General features: G+C 34.6%; 4 protein-coding genes across 5 annotated transcripts; 3 read left to right on the top strand and 1 right to left on the bottom strand.

Annotated features, from left to right (window-relative positions):
- The first annotated feature begins 1881 nt into the window (after window positions 1-1881).
- LOC140972552 (uncharacterized) lies at window positions 1882-2382 on the top strand. The gene has a single exon (XM_073434963.1). It carries the CDS (start codon window positions 1882-1884, stop codon window positions 2380-2382), a length of 501 nt encoding a protein of 166 aa, XP_073291064.1.
- Window positions 2383-2794: 412 nt separating this feature from the next.
- Window positions 2795-6647, bottom strand: LOC140985617 (1-(5-phosphoribosyl)-5-[(5-phosphoribosylamino)methylideneamino] imidazole-4-carboxamide isomerase, chloroplastic-like). Its single transcript, XM_073453486.1, has 8 exons — window positions 6308-6647; window positions 6162-6223; window positions 5863-6070; window positions 5397-5482; window positions 4557-4658; window positions 4093-4226; window positions 3852-3900; window positions 2795-3289 (listed from the first exon to the last, which is right to left on the bottom strand). The coding sequence occupies exons 1-8, from the start codon at window positions 6420-6422 to the stop codon at window positions 3113-3115; spliced, it is 933 nt and encodes a 310-aa protein (XP_073309587.1). The 5' UTR covers window positions 6423-6647; the 3' UTR covers window positions 2795-3112.
- Window positions 6648-7205: 558 nt separating this feature from the next.
- On the top strand, window positions 7206-14039 carry LOC140985610 (uncharacterized protein At5g03900, chloroplastic-like). The gene is made up of 13 exons (XM_073453475.1): window positions 7206-7843; window positions 7968-8075; window positions 8151-8251; window positions 8366-8446; window positions 9069-9141; window positions 9231-9296; window positions 10577-10663; window positions 11031-11096; window positions 12142-12284; window positions 12369-12455; window positions 12534-12597; window positions 13471-13614; window positions 13704-14039. Exons 1-13 carry the CDS (start codon window positions 7424-7426, stop codon window positions 13845-13847), a joined length of 1584 nt encoding a protein of 527 aa, XP_073309576.1. The 5' UTR covers window positions 7206-7423; the 3' UTR covers window positions 13848-14039.
- Window positions 14040-15280: 1241 nt separating this feature from the next.
- On the top strand, window positions 15281-20033 carry LOC140985595 (cell division protein FtsZ homolog 2-1, chloroplastic-like). 2 transcript variants are annotated; one of them, XM_073453465.1, is made up of 8 exons: window positions 15281-15602; window positions 15693-15910; window positions 16594-16893; window positions 17715-17805; window positions 18322-18446; window positions 19338-19430; window positions 19649-19714; window positions 19796-20033. In XM_073453465.1, the coding sequence occupies exons 1-8, from the start codon at window positions 15281-15283 to the stop codon at window positions 19886-19888; spliced, it is 1308 nt and encodes a 435-aa protein (XP_073309566.1). In that variant the 3' UTR covers window positions 19889-20033. The 2 variants fall into 2 exon arrangements, with proteins under 2 accessions (XP_073309566.1, XP_073309560.1); XM_073453459.1 differs by having other exon boundaries at window positions 15281-15910.
- Window positions 20034-21005: the final 972 nt, after the last annotated feature.

Raw genomic sequence — 21005 nt, 5'->3', positions numbered from 1 at the left:
TATATATCAGCTGCCATTACAGAGTAGGCCACTATATATCGCATTAACTCTTATTCACATTTGTCATTTTCAAAAAGTAAATTATCGTGCTTCTTTCACAGTAAGAATTCTTGCCACTCAGATGGACCACCAGATGCATGCCCAACAACAATGCATAAGCCGATCAACGCGTGATTTAAATAAAGCCATAGTAATTAATAATAAAGCATTACCACCATCTGGTTTAGATTGCATATGCATGATATCTTTCTTTATTGTAAAATATATACNGATATCTTTATAAGAAATATCGTTAAGACTCAGGAAACATCACAAATTAAACTTGAGGGAGGTGGTTTTGAGTGATGAAAGTGACATGGGATAAAAACATTGTCGACAAATGGGTTCTCTCAATTCTATGATATATGTGTGTGTGTGTATATATAATTTATATATATATAATTTAATTATGTATATTTTGTTTTTTTTGTTTCTGTATGTATGTCTGGATGGATGACGTGTGTTGGTTAGTTTTTCGATTAGTGAGATAGAATTTAGAAGTGGACATTTCTCTTTTGTTTTACTTCTCCAAGGATGAAAGGATATTTTATTATACATATTTGATAGGTACACAATATTGATAAATAGAGAAATTACAATATAAGAAATAATAAATTCCGTAAAATTTGTTTTTTTTTTTTTAAAAAAAACAAAGGAATGAAGCACAGAGATCTATTTTATTTATTTATTTATTAATTGGATGTCAACTTATGCTTAAAAAAATGACATAGCAATCTACTTATATAGCGATGAGCATAAATCGGGTTATTATTATTATTATTATTATTATTATTGGTGACTGGGAATTCGCAGTAGTTGTAATTCAGTATGTATTAAGTAAACTCTCGAGCTTAACGCAATAACCTGAAAACCACGTCAATCAGATAAATCACACTAGTCAAGCCACATGTGACATGCTTGCCTGATAAAATATTGTTGGTCAAGACAATTGAATCCGTGAGTCCGTGATCATTTGTTCTTGTGCTCACCTACTCTATCAAATTAGACGACGGACGTTCTCACAAATGCGAATAAGGGTATTAATTTGTCGATAGATTGGTTGATGGTTCGTATGTCATATCCATCATTTGTATATTTTAAATTATAATTGATAAATTAATTTCTTATAAAAAAAATATGATCATTTCAGTTTAGTCGTGCAAAGAGATTGTGGGAAGGTAAAAAGCATTATTCAATATATCATTACGTCAAACCGACCAAATTGTGGAGAAGCACTAGAATCCAATTTTAAGAAATATTTGCCTAAAAGATGAAAACATTCAATTTAGCAAGAATTTAGTCGCGCAAACATACTTCCACCAACGATAGGGGATTTGGTTGGTCCTACTCCTCCTACTGCATGTTAACTCATAATTTATCAGTAAAAATGGTGTTTGGTGATGCTCCACCGATTGCATATACTATAGCAACAGAACTCCCCGCAGGCCGTATAATCTTTTTTTTTATTTATACGTAAATGGTATATTCTTTTAATTAAAAAAGTAATAGATTTCGTTTTGTAATATTTTTAAATAGAAATGATGTTTTTGCTTTCCTCCCTTAATTATACCGTAATCTTACCACACGATATCAACCCTACAATAAACTAAATAGTAGCTAATTAGTTTCGTTTGCAATATCTATATTCAAATGCACCACAATGATCTCTAGTATCCACCGATAAAGTCACCAAGTGGGACCAAAAGGGCAGGCTGGTTTTCATGTACATTTCCTAAAGTAGAAGGGATGCTCATGCTTTTGCCCATATAAATACGCATACGTACTTCCCAAGAAATTTTAAAAATTTCCTCAAAGTTGCTAACTTAGTGTCTTAACAAAACTATGGGAAATCTCTTAGTTCTCCAAGAAAAGGTTGTCAAAGTGATGAAAGTAGATGGGAAAATCCTGGAATACAAAACCCCAATCAAAGTTCATCAAGTGCTATCAGAATTCACTCACCATGCAATTTCCGATCAACTTCCGGTACTAAAACACATGCATCCCAATGCAGAAATGATCCGAGGTCACTTGTACTATCTTCTTCCCCTACCCGTATCACCCCCGCCGGTTAAGAAGCAGAAGAAAAAGAAGACTGTCAGATTTTCTGATAATTTGGTAGATGAAATAGGGGAACCAACTGGGGTTGTGAGGATTAAGCTCGTGATCAGCAAACACGAGCCACAGAAAATGCTAAGAGAAGGGGCAGTTTCGGTTGATGAGATGATGACACAGGTGCAAAAAGAAACGAAAACAAAGAAAATTGTAAGCATTGAGAGAGAGAATGGTCGCATAACTTCAAAAGGATCGCTGCCAGACCTGGAAAGTATTTCACAAGTGAACTAGTTTTTTTTTACTCCCATCACTCTAGAAGAAAATATTATCAATAGATACAATCTTGTGCAACTTTACACCCGTATTTCTGTGTACTTATCACTATTGGATCAAATCATGTGGTTGAACGGTGATAAGAACTCAAAAATATGTGTGTGTAGTAATGTATAGATAGAATCCAGAGGTCAATAGAAAATAGATTTCGTCCTTTTCATCACAAATGTACAAGAGATACTCTTTCGCTTGTAATCTAAATATATGCTTAAAGGTGTGAACTATGAACTAAAGCAGTATAAATGAAGCTATGGTACTTGTGCGTGTCCGTAAGTTACTCACTGAAACACCTGATACAGCACTCTAAAAGGTAATTCAATCTTCTGATTTGAGACTCAAGGAATTGACACTTCTTAACACAAACGACAAATACTTCAATTTTTGGTAATCATCCCATGAACAAAAACATTTTTTCCTTTCAAATGATAGTACATTAAAAGATAGATTAACTTTTTGTAAATAATACATTTACTAAGCATAGCAATTATATCAAAAGGTGAATAAATTTTCTTTTGCTAGGTGTCAAAAAATAAAGACAAGCGTCGTGCTGCAAGGCGAAGCAGCCAGAATGTGCTTGTTCCCCCCTTCTTCCTTACCCCCGGCAAGTCAATATTCCTTGATCAGTTCGTCCAAGAAGAGGATGCCGTCCGCTCATCGAATGAATAAAGATTTGTCAAACTCGGAGGTTTCAAACTGTCAAGGCCTCTTGCTGAGAATGCCAAGTAACTACATCCTTGTAAGCCAAATTACCACCAAATATATCCAAAGCACTGCCGACCGTAACATCAACATGACCCATTCCTGCAATTTTGATCCTCTCTAAATCAAAAATGCATGTAACTCCACCAGCATAGGTCACCGGAATCTAGCAAACACACATCCAAAGCAATTTAAAAATTAATTCTCGTGTAAAATAGGTTCAGTCTTTATGTATAAGGTTTTTCTTCTGTGTCATGTAGTCATCAAATCTATGTTGCATGGACACACATACAAGGCATAAATGCATAATGGATGTGAATACAACAATGTTAAAAGATTGGGAAACTATACGGGAAGGATATGACTGTTTCACATACGTGTATGCTTCCACACATATCAGATCAAATCAAATGAGCGGACGGCATAACAAAATAGTGATAGAAAATGAATTAAGTAATTTTGGATATAAAGGTAAACATCGAGCTTATGATCGTAAAAAATTAATTGGTACTATCTAATTTTTTTAAAGGTCTCATAAACTGTCAAGAGCTTATTATTATCTTTCAAATTTTTTATCAAACACTTGAAGAGACATCTCGTCAGTTCCTAAGTATCTTATACGATGTTGTAAATAACTTATAAGCCAAACCTTAGTTCAAAACAATGAAGAAGAGAATTAAAATAGCAAGAATAGAAAGGATTTAACCTTAGCTTAATAAACAACTCACCGGTGAGTACTTGCCAAGTAAAGCCACAAGCTCTTCATCAATTCCAAGCCTGAATTTATGTAGCAGATAAATTGAAGTATCGCTGGAGTAATATTACTAACTTTATTAACTTCTCTAGTTTAAGGAGATTGGACTTCATGATACACAAGTACAAACTAATGCCAAGGTTCAAACCATGATATGAAATACGCAATAAATTTCACAAGCAAATGTAAGGAAACATATAAGTTTAAATACTTACTTTTTGCCTTCAACATCAACTCCATGGACAAGAAATTCATCGGCGTAATTCGCCAGAATATCCAACACCTTTTGATCAAGATATACATCGCTGAACTTCTGCCATCTATCTGTGACAACTGCATATCTATCCTTCTGGACAAAACATTTTCAATTCACTAATCTATATACATTGCTAGTGATACAAATTATCCAGTTACCTCCAAAACCTATACGCACATCTGTAACAGGAACGTACAGAGTCCGGTCACATATATCATTCCATCACTTTCTAAAAAGAATTTTGCTAAGTCGTGATTATACCAGTGGGGGAGGGAGCGGGAGCAGGGGAAATATGCTAGTAATCCGGAACTTTATATGTTAAATGTTCACATCCATGATCCAATTAAAGAAAAAACGAGCAAGGAAAAATTACATGAGGGTTTTAGTAGAATCACAGAGTTGTGTTCATAGGGAGAGATGCACCTTCTTTCTGCAACTAAGATCCAACACAAGTCTCTGTTTTTGCACAACATCGGCAAGTTCCTTTAGTCTTTCAAAGTCTATTTCTCCATTATGAAATATGTACTGCAACAAAATTGATATTTATTAAATCAACAGCTTCAAAAGAGAATTTTGGTTATCATGCTTTACATTCAGAGATCTTTTCCAAGGAAAAATGAAAGCACATAGAAGTAGAAGTTTGAGATATTTCTTCAAAATAAACCAGACTTCCAGACAGTTCAGGTGACAATTGTGTCACACGGAAATTGATGTTTTAACCTTTTTCATTAAGTCTCGGTCCAATGCATGTTTTTTGAATTTTTAACCTATTATTGACCTAGTATCGCCAATCTATCAAATCCAACATTCGTTTTTTTTGGTTTGTAGATAAAAGCATTTACCGCCACGAAAAATGTAGAACTCGTTCTGTCTTCTTTAGTCTAACATCCAAAAAAGCAAAAAAGAATAAAGGGGAGACAACTCTGGAAGAGTGTGTATTAGTTCTATACGTTCATCAAGACTCAGTCATCAACCAGTGGACTTCATGTAATTCCAGTATGCCCAGGTCACTTGGTTAGTTAAATGTTTGTTCTCAGTAAACAGTCCCTCCAGGGTCCTAACATGCATAGTAAGAGTCAGGCGAGCACAACTATTTAATCGGTCTTCTCATTGTATCCTTAAGACTTGTTTCGAATAAGCATCATTTAGGAAAAACGGATTTCAACAGGGGCAGTGATCTGTTGGATTAAAATATAATCTTGCTCAAAGCACATTGATTTTAGGAAAACTATACATCAATGAATAAAGCCAATAAGTACGTACAGATGTTACAATAAGATGGCTTGCTCCTTCATCTATATAGCTCAAAGCATTACTTGAATTGATACCACCTCCGACTTGCAAACCACCTATATGTTTTCCAATTAGCAATAAGCAGTGTGGAAACCACGTATTTGTGCAGTACTTCACATAAAGTAAAGTAGTAACTTGCACATTCTAAGGTCTGAAGAACAATTATTTCAACATCTTAAAACAATAACATCATGGCTTAGTATCACTTTATCAAGACAGCGACAGATTTATCTACTCAGCGGTTATCAAAACTGAACCAAGATACAAGTCGACATGTGAGCTTCACAAATGAGAAACACAAAAATTGACTTAAACCGTTTTTTAATTTACCTTCCATCAACATGCTGTATTGTACAAGGCTATATATAACAGCAAATGCCAATTGAATAAATGATGCATTGTAACACAATAAATAGATGTTTTAGAAGCACTCTACCAGGATAAGCATGTAATGCTTCAATAGCTGCTGATATGCTCAACGGATCAGCTCCAAGCATGATCACATGGCCACCAGTAAGCCCATCATCCCTGTACATTTTAGCATATTCTGTTGCTGACTTATCAGATACGAAATTAGTGATAAGATTTGGATCTTCTTCTTTAGAATCTTGAAGAGTGGATCCAACAATCTGTTTCACTTTTCCCTGAAAAAATAAAGAAGAATGAACGAACAAAGAGCGTTCATTTCCACAAGAAAAAAAGGTAGACAGAAGAACACAAGATACGTTATCCAACCTTGTGTATATCAATGCAAGGGCGAAACCGAACCCCACAATTGATTGCTAGTTTTGGAGGTCCTGAAAATAGCTTAAACAATTCAACCCCTTGAAAAATCAAACCCGATTAGTTCTACTAAAAAATGTAAACAGAATAAGGCATACTGGAGAGCAGACGAGGAGCGGCACGGAACAATTTCTGCTTCCCATGAAGAGTACACAGTGCGGTGGGCTCAATGAATTTCCAGATCGAACTTGCTTGAAGCTTTTGAATGCTCATAGCAAAAGAATTCCCTTAATGAGACACCTGTAAATCAGCACGAACGAAGAGTCAATTGATCAAACACGTACCAGGCACAAGGATTTATGAGCTTTAAACTAACGTACCGTTATGGTTGAAACGCAGGTAGGACAGTAAAATCCTTGGGTTTACGAGAAGAAAAAGGCAGTAAAATTAACAAAAGAAATGTACTATCTTGATTCGTCTCCCACCAGCTAATCATTTCTACACGACTTTTATTAAGTTTAATTAAAAATTCACATATTATTAAACTCCATTTTTTAAAACTCAATAAAAATCCAAAAATTTATTGATTTTTGAAATAATTTATTCTGAAATTCTTTCGTGTACAAACATTGAAGTCTTATGTACACTTATAACAAATCTAAAATTTTCTTAAAATGACTTCAAAGATTTTAATAGATTTTTTTAATTGAAAAACACACTCTTTTTTCTATCTCAATACACCTCCGGTGTTTTTTCCTGATAAAAAATCTTCACTCGTTATCAAAAAGTTGTCATTCATCGTAAAATTCTTGAACCGCAAATATTTATGTGTAAAGAGAGATGATTAGTTTTCTTGTTACACTGTATATGATCAATTTGTACATATTTTTGAATTGGTATTGCAAAAAACGAGCATTTTATGATTTTTAACCAGAATTTCAAAACAGGCAAAATTTTAAAGTTTTTTTTTAAAAAAATTGATAGCATGTCAGTTTTTAGTGGATAAATAATTAGATAGTTAAATAATTTTCTATATTAATTCCATTATATTTCTGCAGGGTAATATTGTAAATTTACTGCGTGATCCTCCCTCTTCCATTTCCCCCTCTCTTCAGATTTCAGAGATGGCGTCTTCCTCACCAAGCAAAACGGTTGCCATTTCAAAGACGGGAAGTATTAGACTATAATTACCCTGAAATCATTTGAATCCATGGCCTAAAACCCTAATTCAAGGGTTTACCAAGCTCTCGAAATTGTCGAAAACAAACCAATATATGGCATCCATGTCCATCTGCTACTTTACTATTTCTCCGAAGTCCCACATCTTGACCCTTAACCACAAACCGCTGAAACCCTCCCAGATTCACTATTTCGCGCCGCTGAAATCGCGGATTATTCCTAGAGGTAGAAGGCTTGGGTGTGGAAAAGCCTCTGTTTCTTTAATTACGGCCAGCAGCAGCAGCGGAAGTGGGAGTGGTAATGCCGATGTCGTGACTACGTCTGCTATTAGGCCCGGGGGCAGAGTTGAGAGTGATAAATTGCCTAAGGATGTTAGGGAGCGGGCTATGGCTGCCATTGACTCGAGCGGGAGGAGAGTTACAATAGGTGATGTGGCAAGCAAGGCGGGGCTTAAGTTGAGTGAAGCTCAAAAGGCTCTTCAGGCTCTCGCTGCCGATACAAATGGCTTCTTGGAGGTCGTTTTTTGGACTTTATGTCTTTGTACTGTCGTTTTGAAGCATCTGTTTGACAATATCAAACTGGGATGTTTACATTGTGGAAATTATCCTACATATGTTTTTGATGATCTTTCTTTAACAGGTGTCGGATGAAGGGGATGTTTTGTATGTGTTTCCAAAGAATTATCGATCCAACCTTGGGGCTAAGTCATTTAAGATCAAATTCGAACCTTTACTGGAGAAGGGGAAGGTATGGAATCATTGCGTAAATATAAGTCTTTTGTAAGTTCTATTCATTTGATTGGAATGAGGTTTTTGGTGTCAGATGGCGGCAGAGTATTTAGTGAGGGTTTCCTTTGGGACAGCACTGATTGCGTCCATTGTTCTGGTGTATACCACAATAATAGCAATAGTTTCGAGCAGTCGGTACAGTAATCATCTTTACTTGCCTGGAGTGGAAAGAATTTTCATGGATACGGTGAACGTGTGTGCCTTGATTTTCTGACTTTTTGTTCTTTTCCTTTTTTCGGTCTTCAACAGAGAGGAGGACAATCGTGGAAGAAGAGGAAGATACTATGACTCTGGTTTCACATTTTACTTAAGTCCGACTGATTTGTTCTGGTAATCTCCAACTCATGTTCTATGTGGAATTAATAATAAAATAATTTAAAAAGATATAAAATTCTAAGTAGCCGAGCTTCTTGTTTGGTTTTTCTGCTTGTTGACATTGTTGTTCACCAAAAAGTTGTTGCACTGTTGTCCATCGAAGGAAAATTTTAAAAAAAACACTAAACTTTTGAAATCTTTCATGAATCTAATTTTACAGCTTGTCTGTCGTCTGATTATAAGAGCCAATTATTTTAATTACATTGAAATATTAACCACGAAGGAAACCTGGTGCTTTTTAATGTTAGGCAAATGATAGCATTCCCTTCCCTTTGATTCCTGTAATGTTACCAGCAATAAGAAACATGATAAAGTAAGACCTCGAGAGTTTTTGAGTCCGAAAGTTTATGTACTGAGTGCTGAGGATTGAGGAAAGTCGCTTGCTCTGTTATAAATATGGACTAGCAAGTAGCTAGTTAGATTCTCTTTAGCTGGTCTAATACTTGAGCTTTTTCAATAAAAAGTTAGCATGATTTGATTTGGTTGAAGCAAGGCCCCACACTACCTATTATTTCATTTTCTATATAAGCCTGGGACTGAATTTTCTATTCATCTCACTTGTCAATCAATTATCCAGGTATTGGGATCCATATTATTACAGGAGGCGGCGGTTCAGAGAAGGTGACGGTGGGATTAATTTTATTGAATCAGTGAGCAAAAGTTCCAGCTAAAGTTTATGAGCTTTTCGTTATTTTTTACCCATTAAAAGATGCATACTTGGTATTTATAATTTGTTCAGGTTTTCTCCTTTGTATTTGGGGATGGAGATCCCAATCAAGGTATTGAAGCAGAGAGGTGGAAGTTGGTAATACTTGAGCACTGGTTTCAGTGGTCCGTTGCTTTAATGTTTTCATTGCTAAATGTTAATTAAATGATCACCCTACATCCTTATTTTCTTTCCATCGTCTCTGAGTATTTTCGGAATATTTGTTCACACCCTACTGATATAGTTCTCTCATACCCTACTGATATAGTTCTCTCTATTCTATATATATCTTAAGTGCATGGGATCTGATTCTTAAGCTACTTATTTTGAAATTTTTTACCAATGTTGTTTCGAACTGATTGTTAAGCTACTTGAAGGTTCGGATTAACTTATATGTATAAGTCCAGCAAGTGAACATTTGTCTAGTGAACCATAAACAACATAGCTTTTCAATTTAACTTATTTTCTACCATGTAGTTTTGATAGAAAATTTTTATCATCAAGGTAAACTTCATTGCCATTGAGGACTAGCAGACCCTATGTGGAATACGATAGAGAAACTAAAGAATTAATCACAATAAGGAACAGGACTTGTGCATTACTCTATGTAAATGATCCTGGAAAAGGACCTAATATTGTATTAGAAAGAATAACCAAAACACAACTAAATCCATAGTTATTCAAGAGGTGAAACTTTATCAAACATCTTCATAGTCTCACTCTGATGTCTGATGACCATCATCCTGATTCCAGTTAGGACTCGCATTGATGCTTCTCACTTTGATGTATATGTACAAAGCTCACATGTGGAGTTCAACACTGGACAACTCACATGCATGAGATTATGAGTATCCGACCTCAAAAAAGAGTCAAATTTCTTGCCATGGAGAAGTTTCATGTCCAAACATAAGGCAAATGAAAAGGAGGAATCCATCTGAAATGGACAGTATAAGGAGGATTTATAGATGATTACTTTTCATAAAGATTTAAATGCTACCATCTTGTCGGTATGGGATGGAAGTATATCATAGTATGAGCTTTTGGTGCTCTACGATAATAAGATATATTTGAGTTACTCATAATATTCATTAAGATGCCTGATGCCAATACTTAATGTGCCACCTATCTGTCAGATCTGTTAAAGGACGCATTAAAATATGCTTTGGTTTGCAGTAGGAATGATTAGAGATGAGATCCTTGACTCTAAGATCCTATTTGAAATGTTACGGTACTGATCGGGTCTCATTTTTTATTCTTACTAGGCCATTTAATACGAATAGGGCATGCTCTCAACTCATTTTCATGCCGAAGATCATTTACAAACTTGTATTGAAAAAAATTTGGGCTTTTACACTTCTTTTGTCCTTGGTAATCTACAGATTGGACAATATATAGCTTCAAATGGTGGTGTTGTGATTGCTGAGGAATTAGCTCCATATCTTAATCTGGACACTACAGATAATAAGGTATCTTCAATCTGATACTCATCGCCAAAAGCCAGTTCTCAGTTGGCTGTTGCATGTTTGAAGCATCACGAACTTTCTAGATGTCCAATCTTTTCTCGGTGGTTTCAAGAGACATACCAAAAATGTCGAGAACATTTTAATTTTATCATCATTAAAACAAAGCCAAACCTGTTTCTAGCAGTTTTGGTCGTCTATTAATATATGTAGGTTGTGTTTGTTCAAGCTCATACCACTTTGGCATGTACCAAGTTTTTGTTTTTATTTTTATGTCATCTTACTCTATTTGGACGTCTGTGGCCTTTTTTTGTTATTGTATTCTGGTGAGAATTCTGGCCTAATTTACTCTATTGTCGTTCGAATCATCCAGGATGATGATTCATACATATTACCTGTACTTCTGCGATTTGATGGTCAGCCAGAAGTAGATGAAGAGGTTTGTCCTCTTTGACTTGTGAATTTTAATTATGTTCCCTTTCTGCGCATGTACACTTTATGAATTTTCTAGTATACTGATAGAAGTTGTGAATGTTTTGCTTGTACATCTAGCGTCGTCTCTTTCCACAATATGCACACTCAAGTTACTTTAAAACGTCGAACCACTGTTGGTTTTTGAAATGTGAGTGGTTATTTAAGCCGGCACTGGATAGTAAAGGTAGAGGATAGTTGTAAGGACCAAACGAAGATGTTATACTCATTTAAGGTTTTATATTGTAATTTTTTCCGGTCCTACTCCTTGTGGTATGTGAAATATCCCTAGAATAACATAGGCATTCTCAATTTGTCACTAGTTTCACATTAATTTGTAGTTGAACTGTGTTGGATTATTTGCATTTCTTGACTGGGTTGGAAGATTGTTAAACTTAAGTTCATTTTAAGTAAAGAAGAGATTTAAGGATTATGAGATGCCCATAAATGCAAGTTTTGTATACATTTTGAGTTGTGGTAACTCAAACCCATCTTATCAATCAAGCTTCACTCCATGTCCAGTGCCACTTAATGATTTGCCCTTGCTTGATCAACTGCATATGCTAAATTCAAGACGACGAGGTATGATACGTTGTCTCGCTTGGAGCTGATATTAAATGCAAGTTTGTGGTTTAATCCTTCAATTGTGCTTGTTAAGGGTATGATGCACATAAATGCAAGTCTGTGGTTTAATCCTTCAATTGTGGCTAGTTAAGGGTATGATGCACATAAATGCAAGTTTTTGTATAGTCCTGAGTTGTGGTGAGTCAAAACCATTCTCCCAATCAAGTTTAGTGCCTTGCCCGCTGCTGATTTTAAGGAGCATGTTCAACTGCATATGGTATATTTGAGTGTCGAGTATGATTTGCAGAATCACTTGGAGCTGCTCGCAAATGCACGTTTGGTGTATAATCCTTCGGTGCCTTGTTATAACCAGTTACAAAATCAGCGACTCGCCATCTTGTGCAAACGTGATGCTTTGTGTGGATTTCTTAACTGTGTGTTGAATACAGGGGAACATTTTATACCGTTTTCCATCCCTACAACGCACTGCAGCCTCCCAGAGGAGTGGGCGGAAGGAATATGTTGGAAAAAAATGGGCTGATTGGGTCGGTGGAGTTGAAAAGTTTTTTAAAGAAAAGATATGGCAATTTAGGTATCTTTTTTAGTCTTCATCTTTATCTGGTTAGTAACATAAAGTTCTGGCTTCTGTGATTTAACTTCAGAAATATTTTTGCAGCAAAACTAGTGCTTCAGAGAGGGCAATGGTGATTGGTCTTGGTGGACTTAATCTTTTTGGGGTTTTAATTCTTGGTTCCATGTTGAAGTATGATTCAGCTTGCATTGCTTAATGTGGTTGCTTTTCATCTACTCTCTAACTTTTTTACTGAATTGTAACATGAAGGAATATGACAGTTGAGCCAAGGGGTTTCATATCATTTGTTTCCAACATATTTCCCATACTTCAGGTATGAAACAGCTCATGTCCACCTACCTAGTTGGATTGCTTTATCTGAACCAAATTAAAAGGCAAACCGTGATACTCAAGTTTAATACTTCAGATACCGCATTTTGTGTATAATGGTACCTGGAATTTTCGAGTGTTTTCTGTTTACTTGGTATATGGATGGTGCAATCAATATGTTCACATCATTCAATGATATGGGTTCAAGTTTTTGTTTTAGTAGCACATGCTTGTGTGACCTTTGATTGGTCATGGATCTCTTTTGAGATATTTTCCAAACTCACCTGTAATGATGAATTAACAAAAAAGTCAAGACATCCTCATCTTTCTCTTCATGACGTCTTAGTAAACAATGAGTGCTGTTTTGCAAATCATAAGATTTTAAATTTTTGCACGTTGCCTGGGATATGAGTCTTGTCTACACAACTTCGGCTTAAAAATTTTCTGTGGTAAGAAGGATTTGATAAATATTTGTTTGCCCTCTGTTGGATTAGATGGAGGTGTGATGTCTCATCATTAATTGTTTATTAGATGGAGACGTAATGTGTCATCATTAATTGTTTATACAACATTTCGATATTTGGTGTCTACCTATCATTTTCAAGATTCATTAATTTTTGTTTTGAATTTCATTATTCTAGTCAGTAGAATCAGTGAAGTAGATTTTATCATTTGTTATGCAGTTGCTCCTTATTTTGGTCGGGTATAACAATAGTGTGTCATCACCTATTCACCTTGTTTTCTCAGTATCGTCTTTGGTCTTGAAAACCATTCCAGCTATTTTAAGTACATGTCATGTTTTTTATACTTCCCCATGCTAATCTGAATAAGTTTTACGTTATGCAATATCATTTTAATGTTCATTTTCATCTCACAGATATATGCTGGGTCTTTCTTTGCCATTCCATTGATACGGTGGTTTTTGGTTCAAAATACAAACTCTAAAATTGTTAAAAGGAATCAAGCCAGGGAACAGCGTGCTAAGGCACTCGAATCACCTGATCTTTCCTTGAGGCGAAAGGTAAACGCTAACTATATGCCACGACTTGTAGACATTTCAGTGTCCTATTTTGATCGTTCGAGTGTGTACCAATCCATTTCAATTTTCAGCTTCTGAGTGCTCGGGACATGGCCCAAAAGACGTTCATAGGACAAGATCGGATTGTTTACAGCACTGAGAGGGACATTTTCGATCAAGATTATGAGACCCGTGATTGGGACAGAAGGTTCAAAGAGATTGAAAGGTCTGAGTAAACAGAACCATCAAGGTTTGATTCATACCTTTGTCCCCTACCACATGTTTGTTCTACCCCCTAGTTGCATTTTTGTACAATATTGTATTATTTATTAAAAATACAGAAAATTTTAGGAACAAAATTGGAGGGAGTGTGTAAATTATTATATAATAAAAGATTGATTGCTTTGTTATTTAAAAAATTTGAGTAAGCAGCAATCACTTCTTGAAGATGTTTGAAATCAAAACTATTACTTGTTCTCAGCTCTTAATTAGTTTTTTCCTCAAAAGTTCTTCAATTTGATAAAATATTTGTAGTTGGCGACAAAGTATAATTTAATTGCTACTTTATTCACAAAATTTTAAAAATTGAAAGTACTTTTATAAATTTCTAAACCTTATGCCTATTAATTTTTCATATATCGTATAAATTTTCAAGATCTTATGTAACTGGTTCGATCAGGATTTTTTTAATATAAACTTTATACCAAACAAATCTTTTTATTATATTAATTAATTTTAATTGACTAAAAACAAATTCACACGATCTATTTATAATCGATGAAAACGTGGATTATATCGGAAGAAATAAAAATAAAAAAAATAGTTTTGAGTAGTAAATAAAATTAAATAAACAGGTTTTTTGGAAAGGAAAAAAAATAGAAAATTCAAACACCAAATCTGGCAAATCCATTTCGTGGGGCATCTCAGACAGCTCCACTCCACTCTGCTTCCTGGCCTCTTCGTACCGAGCCAATGCGTTGCCCGGCCGATTGCGAAATTTTTGTTATATTAGCTACTAGTCTACCATAAGTGTTCGCTGCGATATCTCATCATCCTTCCGCCATTGCTGAAATTCAAGGAGGTCTTCGTATCTCTTGCATTGCGGCTGCAGGTATTCGTGTGACCAGCGATTTTTATGCTGTTACTGTTCTGAGTGACTTGCGCTTCTTGTTTGTTTCTTCTCGTTTAGTACGCTTGCTTACTGATAGTTCATTGAATTTAGTCACTTTTTAGATGTCCTTCGGTGTTAATTCATTAATTTCTTTTATATGGGATTCATTCAGTGATTTGTGAAGTTTTGGCGGCTATGCCTTTTTGAGTTTATTTAGGGTTTTTTTAAGTTTTAAATTTGGTGATATCTGAATTTTTTGGAATTTAATTTATGATGATATGCTGGTGATTTCAAATTTTAATTTTATGCAGTTGAATCGAATATGTGTTATATCTAATGATATATTCACTTGGTTTATCATGTTCTGCTTGGGCAAATTCTAATAAATTTTTCTTATTCATATTTGTTAAATTTTTTAAAAAATATATTACTGACAGAAGCAGGATATTAAAAAAAAAAAAAAAAAGGCCATCGTTTTGGGTTTAACTTCATACTGTTGTTTTACAGTGACAGCGGAATCAGAAAGGAGCTACTCGGATTAGAATTTTGTATTTTAGAATGACTGCGTGCATATCCCCTTATTTCACTGCCCCAGATACTCGAAGATCAATAGGGGCGTCCAATGTTCTTGGAGCAAGAGTTTCCCCCTTAAAAATAGCGGAAGATAAGAATGGGTTTTCAGTTATGAGTCAAAAATGTGGCTTGAGTTTCCCCCAGTTCAAATTTTTAGCAAACTCTCACAAGTTCGATCAATTTCAGAGCAAGGACCAGCTTCTAAATCTACACCCTGAGATCTCAATGCTTAGAGGAGAGACAAACATTACAATTGGCCAGCCAAGACAAGATAGTTGGAGTGGAAGTGTTGCTGAGAGCTTGATAGGTTCGTCCACTTCATACAATAATAATGAGGCTAAAATCAAGGTTATTGGTGTTGGAGGCGGTGGCTCAAACGCTGTTAATCGTATGATAGAGAGTCAAATGGAGGGTGTCGAATTTTGGATTGTCAACACGGATATACAAGCCATGAGGACTTCACCAGTCCTCTCTGAGCATCGGTTGCAGATCGGCCAAGAGCTGACCCGAGGACTTGGTGCCGGTGGGGATCCAGATATTGGTATGAGTGCTGCTAAAGAAAGCAAAAAAGCCATAGAGGATGCGGTTAATGGGGCGGACATGATCTTCGTGACCGTAAGTTCAGCATTTACTGGCCAATTCTCCTTTGGCACTGAGTATGAAACTCTCTCATGCTATCATAATTTGTTGTTCGGTCTTATCACTGGCATTGATATTTCTTTCATTGAAATTTGTCTCTAAAAAATTAACGATAATCAATTATCAGAAATCTCTAATGACGTTATTTGGCTGTTTCTAAGTTCTCAAGTGATCACCGGAATATGGGATCGTTGAATGACTGTTCAATTTTTTATTATGTGCTGATGCTCAGCTGAAAACCTTGTCATGTCAATCTTTGCTGATATCTTATATGGACAAATAGCAAATTGTACAATGGTTTTTTGAATATCCATGATCGATACTCATTCTTTTTTGCAGCTATAATTCTTAATTCCTGTTTTGGCTATTTATATACTCCATGGTCCACCAGAATAACCGTCTTATGTTCTTTCTCTATGATAGTGAATTTGTCAATTGTTTCAGAACATATATTTTGTTATTTTTTATATGCTTGAAACATGGATGATAGAATTGTTTTAAATATAGTTTATGTTATTTTTATACTGTTGACACCTGAATGATTGAAAATGACCAGTAACTTTCAAAATTTTCTTTGTGGCTGTTTACATTTTCTTAGAAATAGACTAGTATCTGAGGATGTATAATTCTCCAAGTCTCTTATCCTGAAAAATCTGCAGTCTGGGATGGGTGGTGGAACAGGGACTGGTGGAGCTCCTGTAATTGCTGGCATTGCCAAGTCTATGGGTATTTTGACTGTTGGTATAGTCACCACACCCTTTTCTTTCGAGGGAAGGCGAAGAACTGTTCAAGCCCAAGAAGGAATTGCAGCTTTAAGAGAAAATGTTGACACTCTAATTGTCATCCCAAATGATAAACTACTGACTGCAGTTTCCCCATCTACGCCAGTAACAGAAGCGTTTAATCTTGCTGATGACATTCTACGCCAAGGAGTTCGTGGTATATCAGATATAATCACGGTATGTCTGCTCATATGAGTGTTTCATTTTGTTTTTTAGTGGATCTTGTACTTCATTTTAATTTGGGTTCATCTGCATTTATGTTTCCTTTCATTTTGAAAGATGTTGACTCTTACTAAAATTTTATGTTTCTTTAGAAAGCATGATACTCTGGGGGTGTAAAGATCTAGCTAGTTTACGTGATATAGATCTTTTGCATTCGTATGCATGTGTGATTGTTTTGTAAGCGTGCCGGTTGTTCAATATTATACAGGAAGTGTTTGCAAAAGATTATGCTTTTATAAAATATTAAATTTTGGGGAAAAAGGTAGAATCGGGAAAAATCAGAAGTTAGTAGTAATTCAGAATAAAAGTAAAAAGCTGTAAATTTGTTAAGTTTAAAATAGTGTTTGGTAAATAAGTTATTCTAATACTAGTTTTTTAACAAAATACCCTGATTTGAGTGTTTGCAAGAGATTTTGATTGATGGTGTGTTGTGAACCATAAATGAATGTAAAGGGTACTTTTGGATTAGATAAAAATATTGGGGTTAAGATTATTCAGAAAAAATTACATTTAATTATCAAAATACCATAATTACTTTTGTAGAATATGAATAAGCATGAGAACAACTTCTGGATTTTAATTAAACAGAACAAAAGCGGAAGCAAACTTTAGGGTTAAGAAAAGCAAAAAACTGACTTGTAAAATTGGATATTGAAGAATCACTTTTTATAGAGGTTGCAAATACTCCCTTAGAATATTTTTGTCAAGTGTTTATTTGATTGTTTCCGAAATTTTAAGGGTGTCATGGGATTGACTTTGTGGTGCATTATCTGCAGATTCCGGGGCTAGTAAATGTAGATTTTGCTGATGTGAGAGCTGTTATGGCTAACGCAGGTTCTTCGTTAATGGGTGTAGGAACTGCAACAGGTATTATCAAGAGTTATTTGTGTTACTCTGTTTTGTGTTTAATGTTATTATCATTTCATTGTGATTTTTCTCATAATTGTTGCAATCAATGTTTTGCATGTGATCTGGTAGCTATCATTTTGAGATTTTTAAGTTTTGTATAGTATAACAATAATATATATTATTTTGAAGTAGTGAAATACTTGGGACTTCTAAAATGTCAGGTGTGTTGTAAATGATATGGGATTGATGAAGTGCTGTTGTCTTGAAGAACAAGCACAGAAAATTACATGAATCCCGTGTATGTGGGAGGGTAGGAACATTAGAGAAGAATATGTATAATCATGGATTTTACTGAGTGAAATATATGTGTGTGTGTGTGTGGGCGCTGTTGTCTTGAGGAACAAGCACAAAAATTACATGAATCCCGTGTACGTGCGAGGGTAGGAACAATTACCATACTCATACGATGTTTTGATCACTCTGCCACTTTCTTGTTGAGGTTAAGTTTTTAATATTGTCATTACAACTATAAAGGAAAGAGCAGGGCGAGAGATGCTGCATTAAACGCCATTCAATCTCCTTTACTGGATATTGGCATAGAGAGAGCTACTGGAATTGTTTGGAATATAACTGGTGGTACTGATTTAACATTGTCTGAGGTAGTTCCTTCACTGAACTTTTTTTCTTTGTTTTATATCTGAGATATGAGTTCAAATGTTGTTGTTTCAATAAACATCATTGCCATATCTTCGGAAAGGAAAAAGTAACGCGAAAATTCTATTAAATTAGCCAAATCTTACAACCCTGTACACTATTGCTTTCGTATGGCTGCGAGCAAATTTATTGTGATGTTTAAATTAACATCAATATTAACATTCCTAGGGCTGCAAACAAACTCAGTCGAGCTGAATACTAATTAAATTGTCATATTTGAGCTTGAGTTTAAATTTTTTTAACTAGCTCAAAGATCGATGAATTAATTATTTTGGCTTGAGTTTGGCTCAAAATAAACATTGAAATATAGTTTGATTTTCTTGTTTAAATTTAATTATTAATTTTTATTTAATGAGTGTTTGAATGATACCTCAAGCTTGTTCATTTTGATAATACTAAAGCTCATTACTGTCATTTGAGTTAGGAAATAATATAATTGGGGATTGAATTTTGCCAGAAAATATATTTGAATATGTACAAGTTTGGCCTTAAATAATTTTGAATATCAAAAGAATAATATTTGAGTATACTCAAGACCTTGCAAGCTGACTCAATTCATTTGCACCATACACATGATGCGTCGATTTGGCCACATGATCTTGAGGGGTTTTCAAATAAACTCCCATTATGATATATCTTGCATGGCAAAATTGTGGCCAACTGGGGTCGAACATGGAGAAATCAGACTCAGATGCTGACCGGGAAAATTGTATTCCATGTAAATAGAAGGGTGCATTATAGGTTTATCAATAACGTTATGCTATGGAGATATAGGTGTCACATTTCCAATTTGCATATAATTCTTTCAGCATATGTTTTTAAATGTGGAACAACAGGTAAATGCTGCTGCAGAGGTTATATATGACCTTGTGGATCCAAATGCCAACTTGATATTTGGTGCTGTGATAGATCCTTCACTAAGTGGTCAAGTAAGTTTATTCACTTGAGACTACTATTCATAAACTTCATACCAATATCATTAATCGACACCCACCAATTATTCCATGTTCATATTTGTCAGAGAGGTTCTTGGTCAGGAAGTATAATTTATTAAAGATATTAAGTTAAGTTAGGCGAACATTTTAGACGGCCAGTTAACTTGGTCGTTATTGTACGAGTTATAATACACACAGTGTAAATAATACAGGTTAGCATAACCTTGATAGCCACTGGGTTTAAAAAGCTGGAGGCAAGTGCTGGGAAATCTATCCAGGTATTTGTGCCCAAAACACTACATTATCTTTTTATGCATTAGCCACATGAGTAATTGTAGGCGAAATCAAAATCAATGCAGGCATCTCCTTTAGATTCAAATAGGCCATCTGGCGATGTAGAGATCCCAGAGTTCTTGAGGAAGAAAGGAGGCCCTCGTTATCCTACACCGTAAAATATTTCTTTTTCACCCTATACAGTGTTTTCACGTGAATCTTAGTTTTGAGCATATAACACTTTTTCTTGATAATTATGAACCAAGGCCGTTAGGTCATTTTTTTATATAAAAAATAAATAAAGTTTCACCAAAGTTTCGAGGATTTCCTGAAGTTTCACTAGGGAAAGAATACAACTCTCAATTAAGTAGGGTACGTATGCATCTGGGGACAAAATGCTTGCAATTCACTGTTCATTGTAGATATCTTTAAACATATCATTGTGTCATTTTAGATTTGTATGTTATATATTCAAAATAAATGATTTTCGCAAATCAAAATCATTTTTTGTAAATTGAATCTACCAAAAAAAAAATTAAATCAACATATACACTTAAATATCTTACCATACATTTCAATAATTTTCATTTATGAAACTGGGATCACGCTATAGTTTTTCAGCACTCAATATTACAATATTTCTATTTATAGTATATATATGAAGGGCAAGAGTGGTAGAAAACGACTTTGGAACCAAATATCTACTTCAACATCCAACACCAGCCAAGTCCATTTCCTATTAAATGATTGAGATGCTACTGTGAAAATGACTTTATTCTCCCTCTATCAAAATCTATTGGCCTACGATTTTATGAAAATTCTTTCATATCAACATCTAACTCATATTATATCCACAAAAAATCCTTAACCGGGAAAAAGAAAAAGAACCCTCAACTGCTTGTTGATTACTTCCTTTCTAACATTGACATGTTTTTTAAAAAATAATTTATTTCTTAAAATGACGTTTCCCCACTAAATTATAATTATTTAAAAATCATAGTATTTTAGTAGGTCGTTAGTTCTAACTTAAATATGGATAATTAATATATATCCCAATTTTTTTTAAAAAAAAATTATTCAAGATTGTTGTACTTTGTTTTAACAATTTGTGAGATGTGATGGTGAAAAAATGTATAATGTAGGAAAGATAAATCGATATATAGATAGTTAATAAAATGACGTATAACTCTATTTATTTGTAGAACTTGAGTCATACATCGATTATTTAATGTTATGTAACTCGCATGAACACGATCTATATGTACATTATAATTAAGAATTAATTACATTTACCAT

This window comes from Primulina huaijiensis, chromosome 1 (genome assembly GCF_012295235.1).
Source record: "Primulina huaijiensis isolate GDHJ02 chromosome 1, ASM1229523v2, whole genome shotgun sequence".
Taxonomy (NCBI): Eukaryota; Viridiplantae; Streptophyta; class Magnoliopsida; order Lamiales; family Gesneriaceae; genus Primulina; species Primulina huaijiensis.
The sequence above is the reverse complement of the archived record's forward strand: the minus strand, read 5'-3'. Positions and strand labels throughout refer to the sequence as shown.

Coding starts and splice junctions, on each gene's coding strand:
- LOC140972552 (XM_073434963.1), top strand. CDS start 1,882: ATGGGAAATCTCTTAGTTCTCCAAGAAAAGGTTGTCAAAGTGATGAAA.
- LOC140985617 (XM_073453486.1), bottom strand. CDS start 6,422: ATGAGCATTCAAAAGCTTCAAGCAAGTTCGATCTGGAAATTCATTGAG. Junction 6,071..6,161: donor CTTGCATTGATATACACAAG/GTTGGATAACGT, acceptor TTATTTTTTCAG/GGAAAAGTGAAACAGATTGT. Junction 4,659..5,396: donor GCCATCTTATTGTAACATCT/GTACGTACTTAT, acceptor ATTTTGTTGCAG/TACATATTTCATAATGGAGA.
- LOC140985610 (XM_073453475.1), top strand. CDS start 7,424: ATGGCATCCATGTCCATCTGCTACTTTACTATTTCTCCGAAGTCCCAC. Junction 10,664..11,030: donor TGGACACTACAGATAATAAG/GTATCTTCAATC, acceptor CGAATCATCCAG/GATGATGATTCATACATATT. Junction 12,285..12,368: donor GAAAAGATATGGCAATTTAG/GTATCTTTTTTA, acceptor ATATTTTTGCAG/CAAAACTAGTGCTTCAGAGA.
- LOC140985595 (XM_073453459.1), top strand. CDS start 15,281: ATGACTGCGTGCATATCCCCTTATTTCACTGCCCCAGATACTCGAAGA. Junction 17,806..18,321: donor GGGTGTAGGAACTGCAACAG/GTATTATCAAGA, acceptor ACAACTATAAAG/GAAAGAGCAGGGCGAGAGAT. Junction 19,715..19,795: donor GTGCTGGGAAATCTATCCAG/GTATTTGTGCCC, acceptor AAATCAATGCAG/GCATCTCCTTTAGATTCAAA.